This window comes from Thermobia domestica, chromosome 6 (assembly GCF_964235325.1).
Source record: "Thermobia domestica chromosome 6, izTheDome1.hap1.1, whole genome shotgun sequence".
Taxonomy (NCBI): Eukaryota; Metazoa; Arthropoda; class Insecta; order Zygentoma; family Lepismatidae; genus Thermobia; species Thermobia domestica.
Window position 1 is genome coordinate 78,681,738 of NC_137459.1, and position 12,806 is coordinate 78,694,543.

At 33.9% G+C, this 12,806-nt stretch overlaps 1 protein-coding gene across 2 annotated transcripts in view; it reads right to left on the reverse strand.

Annotated features, from left to right (window-relative positions):
- The window catches only part of LOC145687694 (MAM and LDL-receptor class A domain-containing protein 1-like), a 120,746-nt gene that overhangs the window by 44,358 nt on the left and 63,582 nt on the right, over positions 1-12,806 (reverse strand). For both annotated transcript variants that reach the window (XM_081761151.1, XM_081761152.1), the window contains exon 2: positions 2,277-2,418. In XM_081761151.1, coding sequence (XP_081617277.1) covers positions 2,277-2,411 — 135 coding nt within the window. In that variant the 5' untranslated portion in view covers positions 2,412-2,418. The remainder of the gene's footprint in view (positions 1-2,276; positions 2,419-12,806) is intronic.

Sequence of the window (12,806 nt, forward strand, 5' to 3'; positions counted from 1 at the left end):
ACAACTTAACGTGGAATGCAAACCACATGAGATCCTGCCGGGAATCGAACCCAGTCTTCCACGCCAAAGGCGCGTCCGCTATCCACATAACCACGAGGGAGCTCTTGGAGGTCAATAGATTCAAGCTATTAGATATATTTTTTAAGCAATATGTTACAAATTTATGTTTTTTCTTGCTTAAATTATGTTACAAACTTTGTGGTTCCGCATTTTCAATTGGAGATTCATTTACCTGCTATTAAGTATCATGTCAGTATTCTCACATTTTTAATTTGCGCATAACATATACAATACCTGGTTATAACAAATGATTGACCATGTTTCATAAATTCACTGTAGCTTTATTATTAGACATACTATCAATGCATCACTCGCATCAGTCTGTTGTAACAGTGCAACGTCACATCCGAACTAAGTTCAACAAAAATTCGCCAACTGCCAAGTCCATTGACTTAGCAAAAACTCGCATAGGCTTAGGTCCGGAGAACGTGAAGGCCATGACATAAATTGTTTATTATCATCCCCATCACGACCGCTTCCTCAGTGACTGCAGGGCGACCACTTGATTTCCCCCTACAGAGTCATCCTGAATCTGTAAACTCTACATACCATCGCTGTATTATGGGAATATCTGTTTGAAGGTAATGGGAATCATAATGATCACATCGACAAAACTATTCTTCACTAGCAGAAATACCCGCTCTTCACACGGGAAGAATAATGTTTATGGACATTTTTGAAAGTAAAGAAATGCATGAAATACATAACGACGAGCAATCCGCTTTGCCCGTATCTTTTCTCAGGTCAGTTGAGATGCCCATTCTATGCACGAGAACGTTAATGCAAATTATGCAATGATCTGAAAGGTATACAACCGGCACCACAGAAATAACGGTTGGCTTGTCCACCTCACATGCACTATGTTCACTATAAATAATTTTTGGATAAATTTTAACTCTCCCCAATCCCCTCTCGAGTCGAAAATAAATCGAGAAAGAAGATTAAGTTTAGCGAATGTGTGTGTGTGTGTCTGTACAAAGTTTGGTGGCTCTAGATGGCGTTTTCTATGCTAAAATCTAATGACAAACACACACACACACACACACACACACACACACACACACACACACACACACGCACACACACACGTTATTGTCAATATATATTTATGTGTTGTTTTCTCTGTGATCTTACAAAAATAGTTTTGGGGGTGTATAAATTTTCTGTCAAATATTACATTAGCAGAAATACTGTCATTTATTTTTGATGTTTCTACAATTGTTCTTAGTGTTTTCAGTCCACAAACAGTCTTCAGAACGCGTTTGATTACTTTGCCATCCATTTCCTGATATTCTTGCAATCAGAAAGTGTCGTTACAAAATCATATTAGTAAAATATATTATGTTCGTTTTCCTCGCCGACTGTATTTTGTTCCTCATAACCATTTATAAGTAGTTTTGCCATATATATTTTAATACTCTTCATTCTTAGGTAAGAATCGTTTTTGTCGAATAAGAAAACAAGTTTTGTAAACGTACTTTTCTTTGGCAACTTTACATAAGAAAATACGAATGATATGTTACTAAAATTAAGTCATACTCCAAGTAGCCATATGAGCTAGTTGATTTAACTATTTTAACAATTAATGAATTTCGATGAGGTTGAAGTAGCACCAGGCGTATGTGAAACTTTAACACAATTCGGATAACACAGAACAACTGTGTTCAATTAATACTGTGACTTTTTATTGTGCACACACTCTTATGGGAAGAGGCAGCAATTAAATAATCTCATTACTCAAAATAAAACATCAAGTTCAGTTCACGTCAGAAACACATGATAAAGTGTTATACATCATATAATAAACTTATATTACTTAAACTTATACACTTAAGTAATAATCTAACAGCTAAGCTTAGATATTTTACGTTTTTTTGTTTGATTCTCATTTTTAGATTCTAAATGCTTTGTAGAGCAGGAAAAATAAAGTTCATTTTTTTAGTTTAACGTCCTACATTTATGCCCTTTAGGCTAAGAGGAGAAAAATAGTGGAATGAGAATGTGAGAGGAAACGAGTGTACCACGAGAAAACGCACGAGCACGATCTTGCCCACCACAAACTTACTTGGCCGGAGACCGAAGGAGGGGCCACGTGCAACAAAGATGGGCACTCTACCACTTAGTCACTGCGTTCCCTATTTTATAGAGTAGTAATTAACTTTGAGTAATTTCCCATACTCTTTGCAAAGTGTATATAATTGCTAATTGATACTTACCGGATTCTGAAATGTATCCTCAATGTCTCCTTGAATTGGAATAGCGACAGTGTATTGATGCGTAGCAGTTAGAAACACCATCCACACATGTATAGATGATACGAACTCTTTCACTTCCATATGTTTCCAATACATCTTCGCCCTGTAAAGGAGAAACAGTTCTTTAGAAACTCTATTCATAAAAGGATGAACTGTGTGCGTCACGCTAATTTCTAAAGAGTGCGTTTTCTGCCTACCTGACACCAACAGATGTCGCTAGTGTGGAGGTAATTTGCAGATTTAAAACTATTGTAACAATATAACTATAGCTTAAAAACTGCATTGTTTCAATTTAGTTATTTCAAAATAAAAAAGAACCATAACCATATTTAGGCATTTGTATGGTTAGATGGTTTAGATAGCATTAGTATATTTCTACAGTAGTATATTATGACTTAATTACAAATTAAACTCATTATTTCAATTTAATTATTTGATAAAACTTTTAAAAAATACAATATTATCCGACTTCAACAAAAAACGCTAAAAAAAAGTAGGAAACAATAGAAGCAATTTGACGTTAAGGCAACTTGTCGTTATTAAAAGTTCCTTGTATATTATCGAAGAGAAAATTTCTTCAACAATAGAAACATTTTAATAACAATTCAAATATTCCTACTGTTCAAATTTACAATGAGACAGTTATAAAATAATAGTAATATTTGAATCGGTAGTTTTGAAAAGGTTATGAGTCAGAAAATTAAAAATATGAAAAAAATAAAAAAAAACGGTTTAATTTTTGAAAATCCTGATAGATATGAAGTGATCGATTTCTGTTTTAAGAAAAGTAGAGTTTTCTTGTCATTGTACGAAATAAACAATTTGTTGTCAGCAATTGGTGTTCTAAAATGTTGGACTAAAGCAAACTTGTCATTTTGTGACTCATAACCTTTTCAAAACTACTTATTCATTTGGTCCAAGTAGCAAAAATTCTACAACACACGAACAGATTATAGAGAAAATATTTCGAAATGGTTTGAAGAGCACAACATTTTATCCTAGTGTCGAGATTTCAGATAAACAATTGCTCTTGGCCGAAACGGATATTTACTTGAAAAAAAAATATAAAATTGATATGCAAAACAAGAATTAATAAAAAAAATAAAGAAGGGGAAAAGGACACTTAATTCATTCAGAAAATTGGAGAGAAGTATTAAAGTTTAGAATAAGCATTAGAGCATCAATAGGTGTCAGCAGCATGTTACTTCTCGCGTATTCCAGATTGAAACGAAATGTTTTGAGATCAGAACAAAATTAAGGAACTATGGTTTACTAAATAAATTTTAAAGAAAATTGGAGAAGGGAGGATGTGCGAATAGATAGTACCAGAAAATACACAAGTCTGTGCAAGAAGTCACAGTAAATAATTAATTACAAAAGGAAATATAGAAAGAAATGTGAATAAGTAGAACTTATGATATTGAGAGATGAATTATACATTGGTTGAATTAAGCATTTCTCACTTTAAAACACGATAATAATAATAATAATAATAATAATAATAATAATAATAATAATAATAATAATAATAATAATAATAACAATAATAATAATAATAAATACATCAACCAAAGTTGTATATATTATTAATGGTGAATAGAGATAACATATCACAATGAATGAGAGAATTAAGAGGAAACCGTTGATTTAGGAAGGGAAAGAACATAAGAGCACGATAGGTTTACTTACGGTAATTCAATGCTTAAAGTCAAATTGAACGTAATGAAACTGAATTGCGGTAATTCAGTTTGTGAGTTCGTTATCTCTAAAGCTCCTCGACCTTCTATGTCTAACATTTTTCATATACATGACTTTATTCGGTGTTGTATATTTGTCTTGCAAATTCATTACTTCACCCCTAATTTCGTTATTATCATTCATTTGCTTTTCCTATTCACTGCTTTAACACCAAATAGCACGTGAACACTTTATGTATGATTTAATAATTGTATTTCATTTTGGATCATTATTTTGAATGAAAATAGATAAATGAATAAATAAATTAAACATAGGAATGAAAATTATTTGTTGTAAATTATAAAAACTTTAAATAAATAAATAAATAATCCAATTTTTTATATATATATATAGATATATATAAGGAAATACAAAAATATTGGTCAGTTAACTCCTCCTACAACGTTGGGCTGATTTTGATTAGTTTTGGTACACGAGTATGGACCCAGGTCTAGATAACGTTTCATTATACTAGTTCTCCCAAAATAGATTATTCTAAGTGGAGTTTGGGGTTCCAAAAAGTTATGCCAAAAATACAATACCTCATAAACCTGTGAAGCTAGAAAGATGAAACTCGGTGTTTAAACTCCTTATTAAAAATAAGAAGAAGCCTGTCCCTGCGTTTTTGAAAAAAAAAGTTTTATGGGGGCAGGGGACTTTTCTATATTATACGAGTATATGTCATATGTTCCATCGTAACTCTGAAACGCCTGGAGTAATTTCAACCATACTAGGTACACATTGATCTACAATGTGGAAAAATATGCTAACCTTCCTAAGATGTGCTAAGGGGTGATGTGTAAAATTAATCAAAACCGAAAGACATTAGCATCGAATTCATAGCTTTTGGGATCATTAAGATGAATAGTGACATTTTTGATTCCGTTTAAATTCATATTTAGCACCCATCGTCATAAGAGGCGATAAGAGGTGAAAATGTCCCAAATGACCTATTTTAGAGTCGAATCTATAGTTTTCGGGTCAATAAGTTGATTGGTGTCAGTTCCAAAGGCATTGAAATTCAAGTTAGGCAGAAAGGCATGCCACCTAGCACAATAATATTCATTATTTATTTATCTATTTATTTATTTACTTCACTCATACTGACATGGCCTACACCAAAGTCGTTGCTCTTCGTTATTTTGTTTATTTCTTTATTTTCAAATATTTTATATGAACGTTATTCTCCCCGTGCAAAAAAACGAGTATTTCAGCCAGTATACGATAAATATTACACCCTTGAATTGTTCTAGTTAATTTGTATTCATATTCCATCTTATAACTACGCACATATCTTTAGAATTTTTAAGAGATCGGATTTTTTAGGATTTAGGATTTTAGATTTCTAGGCTTTCGGCATCTATAACCATGTTAGCCCGCCACGTATGAGGGATGACGTACCTTGGTGAGCACACAATCCGGGGAAAGGGAAGGAAGAAAGGATTGGGAAAGGAAGGAAGCGGCTTGGGACCTATATGTCAGGTACCACCCGGCATTTGCCTGGTGTGAATGAGAAAACCTCATTCAGGATGGCTGGCCTGAAAAAGCGTTTTACACATTTTTCGACCGAATGCGGGACCGCTCGCATCGAATTCGGGAGCGTTGCCAAGAGGTCGTAAATGTCTATGTTATGTGAACGAGTACGGTAATAACGTACATATTCTGCTTTCAAAAGTCCACACTGTGACGGCATAGATAAATGTTTAGTAGTCACGGCTAGCGATCTTGGGGTTGTGGGTTGGAATCCCGAGATCAGGCATCATGACTAAGTTTTATTTCCTGTTTGAGTTTTTCAAATTTCATGAGACAAACGGAGGCTTTTAATAAACATCCTTTGGCCTGCTACTTACTGTGAAATCTTACTGCCTTTGCCTTAAGCAAAAAAAAAAAAAAAAAAAAGTCTTATCTGCAATAATGAAAATAAATAAACACACAAAACTTCAAAAATCTCGGAAAGTACTAATCCTCTCTTTGGTCATCTAATTACAGTCGCTAGAGCAACCAAATTTAAATTCATTTCCACTTGTTTTCAGTCATCAGCATAACGGGTTTAATTGCTTAGTATTAGGCGCAAACAAATGTTCTGAAAATAGATGTTTAGTTAAGCTGAAACTGGTATATTATTATTATTATTATTATTATTATTATTATTATTATTATTATTATTATTATTATTATTATTATTATTATTATTATTATTATTATTATTATTAATATTTCTTACTTGACACTTCACGTCTCAATAAACTAAAGTATTTCACCTATGTGGCTCTCCCTATATCAGGACATTTATTTGTATAAACGCTAGTGTAAATTCTCAGCTCTTAGTAATGTTTTGTAGACTGCATACCAGTAACATTCTAGAGCAAACGCTTAGTTGTTTTCAAACACTCATTTGAAACTTAAATAAAATTGCAACAAAATTTTAAGATTTGATTAAATCTCTAAAATATAATTTTAATAAATACAGAAATGTTATTCATAAATCGTTTCACGAGAACACAAAGCAAATAAATAACTTGAGACTTACTGCTGACGGAACCGGATAAGTTTGTATGTTTCACATGAGAACCGAAGCTTGTAACGCACAATATTTAGATTCTGTTGCCGATCCAAAACCCTTGTTTCTGATTTTAATTTCGTATAGTATCTATATTCTCGTAGGAGTATTTCAAGAGATCTCGTAAGAAAAAAAGAAAGTGGATAGTAGGAAATTCAATGTTCCTCAAGAGCAGTACTAAAGAAAGGGAAAAAATCGAAGCACAAAACCCTATGGAGGAAATTTATATTTTTAAGAGGGAGAATTTATATTTTCTCTTTAGGCTTATTTATTATGAATGGGGCTAGTGTTGATTTATTCGACTCCTTCATTAATTTAAATCCAATTTCACTTAATTTAATCCAATTAATTTAAAAGTGACTTTGCACTAAAAATGTATGATTCATGTTCACAATATTTCTTTCAAAAGAAAACTGAATAGTTATAGTTAACAAAATTAAAAAAAAAAAATCTATTAGTTTCACATTTCAATAAACTATTACTCTTGTAATTATTAAGTAAGTTGCAAGTAATACACATGGCTACAATAAATTGTTAAATTCTTTGCTATATTAATCAGTTTACATGGAAATAAAAAAAATGAGTTTATCGTTTGAGGCTTAGACACAAAAGTAAGTTTATTTTAATACTACTTTGTTGTTTGTAGGTTTAACTAGAATGCATCTGACACGTTCGTTAGCATGTTTTTGAATGTTATCAACTCTTACACATCAAGGTATTTGTGTAGAAGCAAAAAGTGTGCAGTAGGAGTTAATAGCGTGAAAACTTAGTCTTGCAAAAATCAGTCTTGTTTTGCGACCAATCATTGACCTTGGTCGTGTCAAATCTGTCGTGCATCAGTAAACCCACAAATTGCTTCCTGTCTATTTGCTCTTTTCAAGGGTTTTCGTGTAATAAATCACGCCTTCTATAATTTACATCTTGACAAGATTGAAAAAAAGTGTCAATTGCAGAAGTTTCCAGAACTATAGCTTAGACTAAATATATATATTTAAATATATATATATATATATATATATATATATATATATATATATATATATATATATATATATATATATATATATATATTCTTTTGCCTTATCTAGAAACAAGAGGATACTGATTGGTACTGGCATATGATCAGAGTTATTACCATTGATGCGAAACATGTGGGTTTGATTCTCAGTGAAATAGTATAAAATATACCTCATGTTAAACTGTTGATTCGTGTATCATATAGTCTCAGTGTTGAAAAGGGGTGTTCAGCTTCAAACAAACAAACAAAAGGAAAGAGGGCATGGTAGCTCAGTGGTAGACTGTTCACCTCTGGTGCGTTGGGTCTCTGATTTGATTCCAGTTCGTGTCAAGTGGGCTTTGTGGTGGACAAACACCGTGCTCATGGGTTTTCTCGGAGGTTTCCCGTTTCCTCCCACTTTATTCATTCCACCATTTTCATTTATTTCTCATCATTACCGTCTCTTTTAGTCCATCCGGCGTAACCGTGGGACGTAACACTCAAAGATTTCATTTCAAATACAAACAAAACGAAAGTAATGAATGGGCGTACAAGAACAAACTTCGTCACACATATTGATGTATTAACTAATAACTATTGGCAGCAGGGTTGGAACTAGGCAATTTGAACCCCCGTGAAATGACATCATTTGTCGCCCTCTTTCTTCAGAAAGAACAAATCTTAAAAACCACGATTTTAAATGTTACTCCATCGAAGGAGAGGAAAAAATCACTTGTACTCAAAAAGGCCCAAACACTACTAATATAATCTCGTTGTGTCTTTTTTCTTTAAAAAATAATAATATATTATGTTAGTGAAAGATAAAGCAAACTTCAGCAAAATATACGACGATTTTTTTCTTTATTTTGATAAGTTGTATGAATTCTAACTTTTCAGGAAACTCTGACATTCATTTGATAAAATATTGATTTCGTGCAGATTTGGAATCTAAGTATCAATCTTTGGAAAAGTTAGTGATAAAATCTATTAATTTACAAAGGAAAAATATCTAAGAAATGTACTTTTATGGAAGTTCCATGCTTCTACCTAAAATAATAAGGTATAATTTATGTAAGCGTCATGAACGGAGTCATTCGTAAAAGAAAGAAGTATACACAATATAATCTATCTATCACCTTATATAAACTTCCTAAGATACTATTTTCATGTAATGTTTTAATTACGTCTGTCCTTATATTGGTCACTCAGTCAGCGCGAGAATTTTCCTAGATTTTCATGTTTTGATAAAAAAAAAACTTTTTCCCTTTTTGCTAAGTTTACCTACGAAATTTCCGTAGATTAGGGAAATTTCCTTCAAACTACAAACATTGTGAACAAGGAGCAGAACGCTGTTCTTTTCCTGTTACAACTTGTATTTGGCACACGACACGTAGGAGGATTGTAGCAGGCGCCCACTTCTTATGCCTTGGCAATGTTGTCAATACAACGTCTCACCTTCCTCATTATGATAAAATAAAACTAGACCAGATAGTATGGAGGCCACATAATCGCGAGCCCGATACTTAGGAGCCTACTTTATATATTTTGTGTAATTTTGTGGTTATTTTTAAGTATCACTAGTTCCTGTACCATACATTATTGCTATACGATTTTAAGTACACTTTTAATTGTAAGCAATTGTTTTTGTGGAGTCGGTGTCAGTGTTTTTTCTTCACCTCGTGGCTACAACCATTACTGGCTTCCACGTGTGTTAAATCGTGAAACGAACTATACATTTTCTTGGACTCAGTTATAAATATACAAGGAAACAAGTTAACACAAAAACAAGAATAGGTTGAATGTTTATGTGCGATATGTAGCCTACAAGTATTGCACACATAAATATCGACCTGACCATGCTAAAGATGTGCAAGGAGGACATTGACTCTTAGTGCAAGAGGGGCCTGCGCGTACAGAAAATCGGATAACTTCCTGGTTCTGGCGTTGAAAGTAGCATATAGTACAGGATAGAGCACGCTACGTATTGTTTGATCAGTTCCTTTAACTCGTGTTTTCTCTTGTGGAAAAATACATTCCCCCCTCAGCTTAACCAGGAAGAAAGGAACTCAATGAATATTTTATGTAGCAGAGTGGCCGAGAGTTAAGGGAAGGGATATTACAAGGATTATCGATCTTTCTTTTTTCTTTTGTTTTCTCTTCAATGTCTCATTTAAAATGGACAATCTACTTCTAGAAGAAAAGCGCTCTCTTCTGACTTCATTATTTTTAAGAGATGGTTCAAGCTGTGATGCAATATTGATTTGAAAAACGTCATAACAGCTGTTTATTTTTATGATGTAAGTGAATGGGTTCGGTATTTTTTTATTCATAAGATGGACTACGCATTTCTACCTTCCCTGGTGCAAGGATACAAGAGAAGAATAGCTCTATGTAGCAAAATTTCAGTAGTTCATATATTAGAGTAGAACTATGATCAACCACAGATGTCAGATTTATATAATTTTTGAGTGAGTAAGGAGATCGTTAGCAGTTAAAGCAACATATTAATGGTCACGTAAGAGCCTAAAACATTGAAATAAAATCTTTGAGTTTTACGTCCCACGTTTATGCCGGTTAGGCTAAAGGAGACGGTGATTATGAGAAATGAATGAAATGGTGGAATGAAGAAAGTGAGAGGGAACGGGAGAACCCCGAAAAAACTCACGCACACGGTGTTTGTTCACCACAAAGTTTACTTGGATCTACCACTGAGCCACCGCGGCCCGTAGAGCAAATGCATAAATAAATGTACCAAAATACAATATTATGTAATGTAACATTAAAATTATATACGAGGGCAAATCAAAAATTATTTACACATTTGTCATAACTTTTCGTACATTGCGCACTTTTGTCTTCTGGCCTCGCATATTTTATTGTCATACTGTTGTGGTAATGCCGTGAAAGTTAGAACTTAATTCCTCCATTTTTCTTCATTCTGTTGCAGATAGATCATGGCTGCACAATTAGAAGTTTGCACCAAAGAGAACAACGAGCAGTGATCCGATTCCTCTGGTCGGAGGGTGTCAAAGGGTCAGAAATACATCGCAGACTACCATCGCAATATGGGAGAAGTGCACTATCACGTTAAACTGAGTTTTTTTGGTTCGAGAAGTATAAAAGTGGTCGAACAAGTGTAACGCATGAAGAGGGAGCAGGACGGCCATCAACCTCCACTACAGATGACAACATTCAGCAAGCTCGAGAGACGGTTCTGGCGAATAGGTGAATCACTATCGATGAGGTAGCAGCTGCTTTGAACATTAGTCATGGCTCTGCCCATCAAATCATCCAACCATCGGTGACGCCGATTCGCCTCAGATTTAGACGTGCAAAATGCGATGCAAAAGTGGCTTGACGACCATCAAAAAACCTTGTATTTGGAAGGAATACGTAAGCTCATTGACCGTTGGGCCAAGTGCGTTGATAAGGAGAGATATTACGTACAAAAATGGTGTGCATAGTAGAACCCTAGCTTCATGTAAATAAACTGTAGAATGAAAAGTGTAGATAATTCTTGACTTGCCCTCGTAGATACGAACACACAGTTTAACACACATTCTAAGCCGGCCAGTGGTCAGTTTTTACAATCTGGCGTGCCACAAATGTTGTTCTTATCCCAGAAAATAAAAGTTTTATTAGAGAGTGAAATTCGAAAATTGAGATCTTACTAATTTCGTAAGCAATACTTTACTAGCACCTTTGTATTATGGCATAGGCCATTTATTTCTCTAGGAAAAGTCCAGAACGGGTAGTTTAGTCTTGAGAATAATATATTTTGGAATATTTTCTCAAAATACTGTTCGGGCAGTTTTGTTCGTATTTTACGTACGCATGTTTTGCTAACAACTCTCCAACACACAACATAATTATTTCTTTTCTGAAAAAATCGTATGGGGTCGTTTTTGTTATAGGGGCGAGCTCTTTAATGGATATTTTTCTCAAAACCGACTCGGCTAAGTTTATTCATATCCCATAAACAAGTCATTCACTATAGAATAAGACATTTCTGAAAGGAGAAATATACATTCTGTAAATTTCTTTTGGGGGCAACATTTTACGATAATTTGCTCAGAAAGGGCTAAGGGGAGGGGATTTATTCATACTTTATTAATAGTTTTTTTATGAACAACTCTGGTGCTCTGCATACTATTTTTTCCTGAAAATATTCAATAAAGGTTACTCTGGAATTAATATTTTTCTAGACGATCTTCTCAATGGATTAGGGGTTTACAATTTTTTTTTTCTTTTTTTCTTTTTATTCTTTTGTAAATTTACATCACTACTATATAGGATGTTATTTTTCTGAGAAAAAGTCAGAGGGAGAAGTTCACATGTGTAATCCGTTCGTGTTTTCTTACTTTTCAGTGGAAATAGAAATGAAGGATCTTGTGATCGTAAAGAATATAATAAACTGAAGATTTCGATAGATTTATACTTTTCATAACCTGTAATTAAGAGGTAGTTTCTGTATTCTGTCCATATGTACGTTCCTATGTACAGAGGCTTATAAGTAGAAAGCAGACTGGGAGCTTCGGGACCATCTTTCGCGAGGTAGTGGTGCACATTTAAAGTGTTAATAATACAAACTGAGGGAGCGCAATAGCAAGAAATAGCGGAGAAAAAGAGTCTTAAAGTTTCCGACTCGCCGCATACGTACATGATACGATCCGTAAAGCTAGCGAGTGACTGCATGGGAGAGTGAGGAGCATCCACAACTCCCGTGAATGGGGTTCCGGGTTCGAATCTCTCACGAGTTAGCTTTTCGTTTTTTACTTCAACCAATAAAGTTGCCATTTGTAACTACAAACAAATACTAATTCAACATTTGTTTCTAATACATAAAAGAATATAAATGTTCAAATTAGTTGTAAAATCTTTCAATATTCCATGTTAATTAACAACAAAATATAACCTATTTCGCAACCACGGATTATATTATGGTTAGCGCAGTCATTGTGTAAAAAAATGTTCTTGACGCTTCGTGTCTATTTCTGTGACCAGAGTAGAATTAACCGGACTTTTGTAAAGCGGGATGGATTGTGCTTCAGACAACAATAGCATGGGAAACGATGGTAGCTGTAGCCAGGTGCGTCATTTAGGGAGAGCAGGAGGGAGTGACCCAAATGAGTTTGAGGAATAAATATACTTGAATCGATTGTCTACTAATATAATAGTATACGCCCAACTCTCCCAC